Here is a 13,254-nt window from a genome sequence, read left to right as displayed (position 1 = left end):
TCTCCTTGAAACTGCTTTCTGGTGAATTAACTTTGCTATTTATGTGATTGTTATCTCTGTAAGGCTATGTAATATTGAAATGAATCTTGTCAGACAGCTTCTGAGTATTCTAATCATCAAGATAAACTTCTGTTTTATTAGGTTGCCTGTGAACAAAGCAGAGATAACTATAATACTTATCTTCAGCCACTGTGTACATGTGGTCGTGTACCACTACCTACATTTAAACATCAGTGTCCCCAGACCCTTGGAGCCATCAGAGGGGACTTCTGTTCATGTTGATGCCATTTTAGTTGCCTGAGGAGAGCAGTTCACTGGGTTGACTTTCTAGGGACAGCTTTATCTAATAGAAGCTTTCTGCAGAGATTTTATTTTAAAGGCCTTAATTCTTCAAAACTGAAGCATTGTTCAATGTGTGCATAGAGGACACCCACAGCTGATACACCGTGATTTCACAGTCATACAACACAGTTGGCAGAGAGATGATTTTGTAAAAGGATGACTGATTTCTCACCAGTGATCTTTTGGAGGCTGATGGCCATCCTCAGCCTGAGGATAAAATGAACTTTACAGTCATTGCTCCACAAGCTGGCCTGCTTCAGGTGTGAACTCAGAAAATAAGACACTCTTGAGGGTTTTGGAAAAGTTCATGAAAGCTTTTGGAAATTCTAGAAGGATTTTATCCAGAAGGAAAATGTTGGGTTTTAATGTTTGCTGGCCTAAGCTGTAGCTTGGTGGATAGGAAATAGGGGCAGGTGAGCTGAAGCTCCTCATCTCTGCTTGCAGGAAAAATAAATGTAGTACAAGATAAAGAAGGAGTTCATATTTGAGTCTTTTTTTTTCAATAGAAGACTGTCCTTTAATTTTCTGTAAAATCTTTAGTATTTAAGGATTTCAGAGAATGACTAATAATAATAAAAAAATCTCATAATATTCTGTATAATGGGGGAAACAGAGCCACAAAAATAACTGATCTCTTTTGCTTTATCAAAGACAAAGCTCAGAATAGAGGTGGCAAGAGTCAGGATTCCTGTTTAACAGGACTACGAATACTAAAGAAAGTGTATAGATTTCATAAATAAGCTAACTTGTCTGTAATCCAAGAATGGTGCTGCGGTTGTAACTGTTCCGGAAAGGTACCTGTTTCTTGAAATGGATATTAATAATCCAGGGGAATGAGTGTTGGGTGAGGGAATTGCATCCTGCAGTACTGTCCTTCCCAGCGAGCTTGCCAGTTCTTTTTGTCTTTGATCATAAGCTCCTTTTGTGTATATTATATAACAAGTAGAAGTCATGGAGAGATGGATGACTTCAATCAAACCTGATGACAGTTTCATTTTGGAGCATGGCAGCATATTTATTTCTATCTACATAAATATGTGTGTGTGTAATAAAAGATTAAGAATGACTTTTGGTTTTGTCTTTTAGAATAAACCTTTCTTGTGCTTCTCATTTTCAGCTGAAAGGGAAATTGTTGAAATAAGATGTGGCTTTGATATTTTTGTCTCAGCTCTACCCCTCTTTGCAGTGACAGTGTTTGTGACTCTTCTCACTTGTTTCTCAGGTCCAGTCTTTGATTGCTCTCTAATCAGATAGTATTTACCAGAACATTAAAGCAAAAGCAGGTTCTGTTTGATGTGCTTGAATGGGAGATTTTGGAAAGTGATGTGGGTAAGTAAGTGGTGGTCTTTGCAAATTAGCCGTCATCTCCTTTGAGTTTAAACAAAACATGAGCCCACCTTCTGTGCTGGCTACCCAATTTGAACACCAAGCACTCCAAAGGATGAACTCTTCTGAGGGAGAAGGAAACCCAAGATAACTCACTACTGACAGAATCAGAAGGATTTTTCCATCTGGAATCAAAGATTTTGGTAGCTTGACAGCAAATCAATGCTTTCTCATTCTTATTAGGCCTGTAGCAACATCATCTGTAGACATCTCTACACCAGGGGAAAATTTCATTTAAATTTCCCATTGTTGCAGCCATACTGCTGCATAGAAATCTTGGGATTCCTCATGCAGATGAGGTTCCTTTAGTCCTCCTTGTGCTAGAAGCATCAGGATGTCTCATGAAGGACAGGTTCCCGTGATCAGATTTGTTGCTAACTCTTCAAATGATATCTCCTTAGAAAAAACTGACCTCTGTTTTAATATGACTGTGGAAATTCAGCTTCGTCAGTATTAAATCTTTTCCGTATTGCCAGCATCTGCACATCTGCAGGAGTGGTAAATATCATGATTTACATCATCTAAGTTCTAGAATAGCATAATAGAATATAATCTGTTGCGTGTTTTGGAAAAAAACCACGTATGTTACCCCTGGGAAATCTTTTGTTTATACTTGAAGCACTGAGAAGGTAATAATCTAATTTTCGCAATTGTTTGAGTAGGAATGTTCTTGTGTGTACAGAAGCCTGTCACAAAGTCATTCTCATTATAGTTTGAACATGAACACGTGAAAGCTAATGGCAATAACTTATAAAAGTAGGGATTGTGGAGGGGGGTGTTTAGCCTCAGTTCCCTGCTAAGCACTTCACTGGGGCTTGGAGCTCCATAATCTTGTGTCTGACCCAGCGGTCTGAGCACCCTGAGACTGGGGTGGCAAGAATAAGGCTGTGGTACGCTTCATAAACGATGGAGACAACAGGCAGCCCTTGAAGAAGTGTAGCAGAGGGTGTAAGGCATCTGAAAATTGGAGAGGAGCTGGAGTGAATTACTAAGCAGAGCTAGGGACCAGCATAAACTAACAAGTATAAATTTAAGGCTGAATTTAGCAGCTCAAGCCAGGCACATTTGAGTGTGTGTGGATGGGAGTTTCTTTCTAAAAGCAAAGAGTGAGCGAGCGATGTATTGTTTTGATGCTCTTTAAAAGAAAATGGTTGCAATCCGTATTGTTTCGCTGTCAAATGTATTTGAAAAATAGAAAACATATGTCAGATCTATGTTCTGCAGATAGTTGTCAATGGTGTTCCAGAAGTGTTTGTTCTGAAGGGTTCCTTGGGATCCACCATTCAAATCCGTATATGTCCTGAGTTATCTTGCAATTGGTTCCCATTCCATACTCTGGTAAAGTGAGGCCATGGCAGAGGTTAACTTCAGCCTGGTGAGCCCTGTGTTCCCGTTGCTCTCAATGGAAATGCTTTTCCAAATAGTTAATCAGAGTCTGTAAAAATGAGTATTTTACTCATGTTTTAGAGGCATGCTCTTTCTCTGCAGTCTACAGAAGGCTAAATTTAGTCTGTAGTCCTTTGAAAACCCCTTATCCACTGCTATATGTAAGCAAATCCCCAATTCCAGAGAGGAATACCTTTTACGTCTGTGTATATGGATACCAGCCTGATGATTGTGGTTGCATAAATGAAGACTGCTGAGAAGGGTTCCAGATTCTCATTTTTGATTATCCCTTGTCTTTTGTATGAACAGACATTTCATTTAAGCCATTTCATTGCACCTTCTTGATTCCACTGAACGAAACTGTAAGTCCACCAGTGCAAAGGTGTAAAATATTCATGTTTTCTTTTTGTAATCCTACTGCATGAGGGAAGCTCTTAGTAGTTACACGAAGAAGCAAGGAACTTCAGGGTCAGGTAACTCACCACCTCTGATTCTTTCCTAGAACAAAATGTAGCAGGAGAGTAAAGTGCAGGAGCAGCAGCAAATTGGGCTCAGTGGCAGCAGTTAAGAGTTGTAGGATGAAAGCAAAATATGGCCCATTTGTCTGGGAGTCCTTTTGGGGTTCAGTGCTATGAATGGTACTCTAAAAATATAAAATATTATTACAGTCTGTTGGAGAAGGAGTCGAGCTCGGCATGGATTAAAGCAAGTGGCTGTGACACCTGAGCTGTGTATGTAAAGGGTACACAGTTGAGGTCCCTCTTGTGTTCACTTACTGTGTATTTATGGTTGTTACCGTTGGTGAGAGGCAGTGATGTAAAGGTTTGTATTCACAGCAGATATTTTTTTGTGTAATATTCTTCATTGGTTTTTATCACAGGTGTAATTTGCCTTTTCACAGTTTCTTTTTTTCTCTGCGTCTTTATTCCTAAATGATCTGCTGTCCCCATGCAGATGATGTTGAGTTTGGTAACTGAAGCAGCTCCATAGCTGGCTCCCACACCGAGTTCCCAGTGTTCAGCCGTTGGGGCAACCTCATTATTCCCTTGGTATTCAAATGCTGCATCATCACCCTGAAAAGCTCACTGTCTCTTGTGTAATTTTTTCATGTATATATATCTATTTCCCCCCCTTATAGAGCACGATGAGTGTGGCAGTGGACAGCATAACTGTGACGAGAATGCAATCTGTACAAACACCGTCAGGGGACACACCTGCACCTGCAAACCTGGATACGTGGGGAACGGAACCATCTGCCGAGGTGAGTCTGTTAGTCTGGCAACACCGGCAAAGTGGGAGACTCTGTGAGTATTTTCTGACAGTCACCTATGTTCTGGTAACTTGTGATGGCTGGATGCTGTCAATGGTTCCCTGTAAGATTTACCATCTGGAAAATGGGAGTGTGCATGGAGATGATGGGAATTGATTCGTGTGTAAGTTTTCAGCAAGAAGAAAATATTTTTGGAATGCTAGAAGAAAAGTACTTTTCATTTACTGTCACCAAATACTATCGTTTGAACTAGTATCTTTCACCTTTAAATGAGTTCATTGTTTTATAAACTGTGGGTGGTATGTGCTGTCACCTTTGGCTTTTAAAACTTAATCAGATGCCCTTTAAATTAGGATAATTGTCTTTTATACTAACATCATATAGTTGTTATTTGACTACTCACAGCAGAACAGGGATTTTATTTTACCTTTAAATGTGTATTTTGAAGATTTCTTTTTTACATAAACAAGAAATAGTGATAGTCAGCCATGCTTTTTGTGAAGTGGTAGGTCATTTATTAGGGGTGGTTTTTTGGCTTTGTTTCTGTAGAGGAAGAGAAGCAAATACATTACATAAAACCAGAAGAGAGAATATATTAACTAAGTTGGCTTAGTGAGGGCTGTGTCATGAATACTAGCGAGTTGTAACTCATGCATTTATGAATTATATTTGTCTCATAAAAAGCTATTTTTTGTCTGGGATTGCATACTTTATGGCTTTTTAAACAGACTAGCAGTAATGGAAAAATAACTTTTAATTTTTTTGAAATGACAACTACTGCAATTGGGGGACGTACAGGGTAAAATATTCTGTACTTAGTTTGGGAGCATGAGAGGTTTGGATATTAATTTTCCAGAAAGTTCTAAATTGTCTAAGCGGTTCCTTTAAAGGAAAAGGAAGATTGATGTCATTCATGTTTCAAGATTAAGTTCTTCACCAAAATTAGCCTGTCACCTGCTGAATTATCATATGCCATCTGATTGCCTTTTGATATTACTCTTTTTGGGTACTGTCCATCCACACAAGAGCGTTACTGTATTTAAAACTGCTAAATGATTTGTAAAGATTGAAAAAGGAATACGGAAATGTTATGGAAAGGGTGGGCAAGTTCAATCTTGATCTGTGTTGAAGATCAACAGGTGATACTGGGGAGAAACTCGTTGTGTGTTTTCAGTCTTTGGTTACAGTGAATGCAAATTGCAGCATAGACAACTCTAGTTAGAGGGAATTCTGACCAAGCATCATGTCTGACTGTGATTTGTTTTCTTTTCTGAGGGTAATACAGCAAGATAAACCCTTAATCGTATTTCTTTGAAAAAGGGATGTTTGGATTACTTCATAAGAAAACATATTTTCACACTGTTTTTCTTCATTTGGACACCTGCATATTTGGTTTAATGTGCCAAAAGCTCCAAGTGAAACTCTTACTGCATATTTATTAATCTGGTCGTGTTGAAGTAATGAAATTTCACTGGAGAAATGCAATAATATTTCTTGCCCTCAAAGTTGTGTTGAAATCTGAGCTGTGGATAAAATATGTATTACACATGTTCTTTCAGTGTGCTTTGGATTGCACACATGAGTGTAGTTATAGTTGTCTTTTTGAGATAGATGTCCATGGAAATAGAGGAAACAAAGTGCTTTCTCTAGGTTCTGACTGGGAAGAACAAAAATTGAAAAGAAAACAGGGGATTATAGAAAGGGGGTTTGTAGTCTCATAATTATTAAAGTCACTAGGGATAAGAATAATCTGATACTGCATGGAACAGTTATTAATGCAAACCAGCTAATATTAGAATTGTGTGCATTTTTTTGAATAGGAAAGTAGAGGTCTGAGATTCTCAGCCTGTGGTTCTGTTCTCTCTCTGTCACTTGAGTTTTTTACAAGTTTGGACAGCTCATTTGAGGATCTTTCTAATTGTACCCACAGTAGCACCAGAAACATCACTTTACCCCCTTTTTTCCAAGTTTACCGGTGATATGTTGTGAGTGGAGTCTGGCAAAAACAAGCAGGTAACAGAAAAGTTCTCAGTTACCAGTCGCATTGCACAAGCGCTGGGGTTGGTACAAGGAAAGAGAGGTGGGAACATGTCGGGACAACGGCTTTTGTTGTCCTATAATGATTTTGGGGCTTTATCTTCAGATATAAATGGGAAAAAAATAGACGTATGCCAAGGTGACAAGTTTTGTCTGATGGTACGATAAACATTTCTCCTTGAGTCATCTGTAAGTGCTTTATAAACCTTTACATGTTATAGATCTGTGCATACACAGAACTGTTGTTCCAACCACTGCTGAAATAACATCTCTGTAGTTCAGTAAGACATCTTATTAATACTGTCCAACAAAACCATTAATAGAGAAATGATAATTCGATGATGAGAGAAAAGGGCTGGCTTTGTGCCTGATCCTGCAATCTATTACAACAATCTATTTTAGCAATGTTATAACAAAGAAAACCAGGGTAACGTTCCTCTTTGACTTTACTGGATAACACCGTGATAGTCCTTATAAAAACCCCAGAATACTGCTATTTGTATTTTTGAAAATAAAATGTATGTGTAGTTAAATTAAATTGCGTGGTGAACTACTGGTAAATATAATTAAATTACTCTGGCAGGAATGTGTGATGTTTGCATTTTTTGTGAAAAGTATGGAGAAATAAAAAGGCCAGACATAATCTGGATATTAATATTATGATTGCTGGGGATTTAGAAGTAAAAACAAATATTGAAGAGGAAAGCAAATATTAAAAAAAAAAAACCAACCAACCTGTGTAATCACACTGTCCCAATTCTTGAGTAGAAAAATAAATTACATGCATAAGGAATTGCTTTACTGTAAATGTGGCAGATGAGACTGTGCAATTAAGGACCTGATTGTGTCAAACTAGATGTGAAAACTCTTATGAGGGATGGTGGAGAAAAAGGGTGCAGACCAAGAGCAAATGCACTTCTGCATTAAAATAGGTACTGCTACAGTTGAAGTGACATAAAAATGGAAAGAGAAGTGGAGAAGAACACAATAAAATCTTCATAAATACCTAGTTACCAATATATAGACAGTGAGACCATCTAATAGAGACAAATAAGACTTATTTCCCATGGATGCTCTCAGTTTTGGGGTAAGAATTGGGCTTTGGCACTTCAGGAAGACACTGAAATCTTGGCAGTAGATCGGAACAGCAGAAGGATGACGTGACCTGAAATGACAAGGCAGGACAATGCTCTGCCATCACCACTAATGAATTTGACAGCGTGCTGGATCCAGAATCAGACAGATTATATCTTAGGATTTCTTCAGAAAATGAAAAATGAAATAGGGAAATCTTTCCTGGAAGAAATTGCAGCATTAAAGACAGAGGACAGGGGTATAACTAGTTGAATAGAGAGAGATTCTGAACCTACACATTTGTTAAGTTGATCTTTTCTATGCAAAAGAATTGAGAGTGATTCAGGAAACGGAGAAGTTGTAGGTGGGTAATGGGAGACTCATGCCATGCCCGTTTACTGGAATTCTTTAAATTATTCATAGAATTCATAGGTAAGGGTGTGAAATAAGGACAATTGTAGCAATTTTGCCAAACTTAAGGATGGGATTGAATAATGCAGCATAAAGGCAATTGACTTAGGGTAGAATGGCAAGGTGCTAAAATCGGTTTAGCAACCAAGTGTTCTAGTTAAAGAAAAAGAAAAAAGGTGTGATGGGCAAATGGTACCTGGTACAACATGGCACTTCGCAGTGTCCCTGTCAGGATGGACCCTGGGGGGAATCTGTGTTTAGCCGCTATGGTCAGATGAAGGAAGTCTTATCTTCCTAAGACAACCAGGTTTATGAATAACCCATCACCTGCGGACAAGGTGCAGGAGTAAAAGTCTTTTATGTGTAAAATGAATAAAACTCACTGTCATGACTCTAGCTGAAGAAGCAAGGATACTGAACATAGAGATACATATCACTTTTAGACTAGAGAGGCTCTTGGTCTGCGTCCGTGTGACAACTTGGCAGGGCTTGAAGCTGAGGGGCTGGAAAACGTGTCCAGGGAAAACATCTTTTTCTGCTTTTTGTCTTGCTAAGTTCTAGTTCCAGTTCCACTTGGCAGCCTTGCACCACATGCTGTGGAAGTGACATGTTGAAGCTGGATGTGCCATTTGTTAAAACATAAAGGACGTCGTGCTCCACCATCTGCTTTACCTTAGTGAGATGGAAGCCAGAGGGTGTTTGCTGTAGGACCCACAGTCCCACAGCTTAGCAGGAGCTTATTTGGGAGCTTATGCCTTGTACCACTGACTGATGTCAAAGAAGCAAGCCCAGGTAAATTGAAACGTCAGCGGGTTTCCTAAAATAATTGATGACATTTGGGATTAAACCTTAAAACCGCACCCACCAGGTTTTGTAGGGGCTACAGATTTGAGTATCTGCTTGAGCAATGTGCAAGTCACCATCAAGGTTTTGTTGCAATCAGTTGTTCATTTTGTCCAAGATGACCTAGATTATACAAGCCTTGTCTTAACTCTTGATATTTTGTTCCAAATGTTCATTGTGAAGTATGAATTCTGCCTGTTGAAGTCCTTAAATATTATTAGAAAAACAGAGTGATGTTGAATATATTTGGATGGTAAAAAGGGGCACTTCTTCTGAAACATGGGCATGGTGTGTTTGCTAGTATTTTTTTAGATTTTATTTTATATCTCCGTGCTGGGGGATGAACAGAGGGCTAGCACTTAAACAAGTGCAAATATTTTTCATTGTACTTCAATATTTTACTTGTATAGTCTGTCTAACAGGTATATTTAGTGTGCTATTAATGTCTCATTTAGTGGTTTCTACTGAGTTGCAGATTTATTAGAATGATTAAATGAGGTGGATTTAGTTACAGTCATAAACCTGAAGGCAAATGTGTCCAACATGACTGATGCCTGGGCAGGGAAACACCAGGTACTGTGAAATAAAAAGCAAAATAGTGTTTATTCTAATTAGTATTCAGGTTGTAGAATGGCTTATTTCTGCCAGAGTATAGAATATGATTTCTTCTCCTTGCTATATTCTTCTGAAGCATTTCAGGGGGAGACACTTAAAGCATTATTACAACTGAGTGTATGGTGGAGTCTTAAAGATGAAAGCCATTATTTTTAAGTGGCTCAGTTCTTCTGGTGTATTCTGGAAATCCAGATTAGTTTCTTAACTGTAGTGCATTTCTTCCTATATATTTGCCTTGTAAGGTGCGTTTGAGAAGCACAGTTGTTACTGATGAACTTACCGGTCCCTTCATTAAGAACTTATTGGGAACTTGATATGGAAAGTAACCAGATTTTGAACAGATATTCTTATATTTTATAATATAGTGGGAATAATAATATGGAGTCTTTATTCATAATACACTCAGAATGTTAACTGATGACCAGAATAGGTGATGAGATGAAAAATTGTTTCTGTTGGACGTAAATCAGTAAGTTGGCCTATTTTACACTGTTTTTATCACAAATTGTAATTGGATAGACATGAACATTGGATAGTCTAAGACCTTTATTTAATTGTAATTTTCTGTGTTTCCAAGCAAGTATTTTTTTAAAAGTAATTCATAGTCTGAAATATATTTAATAATCTGAAAGACATGCCCATGAAAGAAGTTTTATCTCTTCCTATGTGTAGGCAGTAGAGTTATAGTATAGTAAATATATGATTAAAGACAAAGAAATTTTCATCTCTTAGTGAAATTTTACCTGCTATGAAAAATAGACAGTATTTATAGTAAGAACTTAAAAAGGAAAGCAAATCAGTCAGTCTCTGGCTATTTCTGCTTTCTGTTTTCTGCTTTTTTGGTGTCCCTTGTACACTGACAGGAGCAATGCTAAGGTAAATTAACTTTAAATGCCAGCAGGGTGGGACAGTCAGATGTGCTGATACCTGTATATTAAAGCATATCAGATCACTGTAAGCTGACTGACACTTACTTTATGGGTTTTTTGCATGTGTGTCTGTTGGAGGTGGAGTTGAAAGCCTTTATGGGGTGTCGGAGTGAGTTATGAATAATATGTAGGCCAACACTAAAGTGAAGAGGAACAAACACGTTTTTTCCCATAGCCTTTGCTTTTTTGTAGTTGAAAGGCTTTGAATGGTTGATGTGCCTTATTGCGGCTTTAATTGCTGTTTTGGTGTAATATTCAAAGGTCTTATGAAAGAATACGGGAGTTTTGACTTGTGCTGAGATTCTCATCTTCATTCTTTGTGCTTCCCTTTGTGTAGCTTTTTTAATACCTAATACATTGTGAAGAAACCAATACAAATGAGATAGATGCGTTCACATACAGTTTGGCATCACTTGGCACATGTGGAAAATGCCATGGCAGGTGTAGGACGTTGCATGGATAGTTATACTGTTGGGGTGGAGCATTCTAGTTGTAACTGATTGAATAATTTAAAGCCAATATGAAGATATACAACAGTGCAATTGGAATTCTTATAGATTTTTCTAATTCTAAAACTAGCATGATTGAACTCGGAATCAAGGCAAAATGACTGAAGCAACTAAATTTTCTGTAGTCCTAAATCCACTATATTAATAAAAGAGTTGAAGTTTTAATGTAAGAATCTTTGTATTTCTGTTCATGATTAGATAGTTATCGAGTGCAGTATGTTTATTGTAATTACTAGGTTTGTGTGTTGTTTTTTGAGTTATATAAGCTCCCTTTGTAAATTATTTGCCACATACTTTTTAAGCTCATTCAATTCTGATGTTCCTGGTTTGGTTTTGGACTGTAACAATTCAAAATAGTTTTGATGAAATTAAGGTGATTTATGATAATTTTTTCTTGCCCTTGAAATGTCATTGCCTGGATTTAATTGTGTGAGGTGCTGAAATTCAGGCATAATTATTTTTGCATTGAGAGCTATGCTGTACATAACTACCACTATGGGGTCCACTGTTACAGGCTCTCTAAAGGCACAATATTCCCTGCTGGTTGGATCCTGTTCTATGCGTGAGAATGTTCCAAATGATTTAGAATGCACATCAGTTATGGAAATAGATCATTTAAAAGCCACGGTTAATGTAACTTGTCAGAATCCAGATCCTGATGTCTTTGATGTCACAGATTGCCTCACTGCTCTAGATGTATAGGTAGTTTAAAAAGCACGTGCTCCTCTGTGCTTGCTAGGGAAATGGTCTGGTCCAGAGCAACCGTTGTGTCTGTGTAAAAGGATGGAAATGCTGTCGTTACCTGCTGGTGAAATATTTAAAACTTGATCTGACAGATTTTTCTGCTTGTATGAGTAAGTCCAAAAGGCTCAGCAGACCTTCTCATGAATGTTTATGAGGGTTCCCAAGTTCAGATTCTGAACTGGAGATTCTCCCGTTGACTCAGTTGTTTATTGTCTCCTGTTGCTTTGGTTTACATTGGCTTGTTTAGCATCAGCAGTTCACTGTAGGGTCTCAGTCCTATATGGCACGTGCAAAAGAATTGCAAGGTGATGACAAGTTCAGAGATATGTTACTTGCGATCTCCTGGGCAGTAAAACCGGGTTGTATAGGAGCATGGGACTGTTTCAATATTCAATACTTTCTCTTTTAAGAGAGTAGGAAATAAAAGAAAAGATGTGGAGGTTTTACTTTATATTCAGTGCCTGCACCATGCACTGTATTTATTTTCTACACACTGTTTGAGGCCATCTCAATGAGTAACTCCTCCTGTTAGCAGCAGGTGTGTCACCGAACCCTTGAGGAGCCCAGTCCAGGGTCTCCTAAAGTTAGCACGAAGTTTTCTAATGCTACTAGAATGGTTCTTTCGTGTTACCCAAACTACGACATTTTTCTTTCTTCCTGTAGTATCAAAATCTAAAATTTGAACAAAGTTTATCAGTTATCAAGTCTTTAAACATGCCCTGTATTCAAAGGACTCATTTGCTGTGCTCTACTGCTTTTTTGATAGTAGAGCAACAGGCATTGTGGTCAGATATTTGATCTGCAGTACTGGCTGCTTTAAATGTGTAATCCTTATGATGTGTGAAACCCAGTCTGTTTAGATCTGTGACTCTCTTGGCCTGCCCTGGGAGTTTGCCATGCAATTATTTGGAACAAAGTACTTATTTTTTTTCCATGGTGGCTGTGAAAAATCAGTTGAGTAAGAGCATCTTGAAATAACTTGCTGCACAAACCCCGTGGCAGCGTGGGCTTGACTCTGTGCTGCAACAGAAACACAATAGCAATAGCAGCACAGAGCTCAAATCAGTTACAGCGTGCAACCGTTTCTGGATTAATGTATATGGAACAGGCTCATTAAAAAGAAAGAGGATGCCCAACCCATTAAATTCTTTCTGTTCCATGTAGAACATGACCAAACCATATTGAAAAGTAAATATCAATACCTTGCTCAAATGTAAAATAAGAACATTGCAGCTCTTGTTTTTGACAACAGTAGTGCCACCGCACAGTCATCCCAATGCGGGAGGAATTACTTTTTCACACAGCACACAATAAATCTGGAGAACCCTTGGTCACAGGGTGATGAAGAGGCTACACAGATGGAAAAAGCTGCTGAACATCAGAAGAAAATCCCAAACAGTGAATGTACGGTGTTTGGTCTGAGGAAGGTCGTGGGGAATCCTTAGGAAGCGTCACCAGATCTGTGCTCTTTGATTTCCCTTGACGTTCATTAGGGGCTGTAGTCAAAGAAAGGGTGGTAGGCCCTCTGGAATTACCTAGTTGGTGTATTTTAATGTTGTTCTGGCTGAGATTATTATTAGAACAATCCCTTTTGGGTTAGGATAGTACTAGTGATTCATTTATGTATTATTTTATTTGTACAAAGAAGTCACTGAGATTCTCAAAGGACCTTTGTGGGGCTGTTCTTTACCATAGCAGCGGAACAGTC

The 13,254-nt window shown here is 38.2% G+C and overlaps 1 protein-coding gene across 4 annotated transcripts in view; it reads left to right on the top strand.

The window, feature by feature from the left end:
* The window catches only part of NELL1 (neural EGFL like 1), a 275,157-nt gene that overhangs the window by 162,394 nt on the left and 99,509 nt on the right, over positions 1-13,254 (top strand). For all 4 annotated transcript variants that reach the window (XM_065065504.1, XM_065065502.1, XM_065065501.1 and 1 more), the window contains exon 14: positions 4,253-4,375. In XM_065065504.1, the coding sequence (XP_064921576.1) occupies positions 4,253-4,375 (123 nt within the window). The remainder of the gene's footprint in view (positions 1-4,252; positions 4,376-13,254) is intronic.

This window comes from Columba livia, chromosome 5 (assembly GCF_036013475.1).
Source record: "Columba livia isolate bColLiv1 breed racing homer chromosome 5, bColLiv1.pat.W.v2, whole genome shotgun sequence".
Taxonomy (NCBI): Eukaryota; Metazoa; Chordata; class Aves; order Columbiformes; family Columbidae; genus Columba; species Columba livia.
The sequence above is the reverse complement of the archived record's forward strand: the minus strand, read 5'-3'. Positions and strand labels throughout refer to the sequence as shown.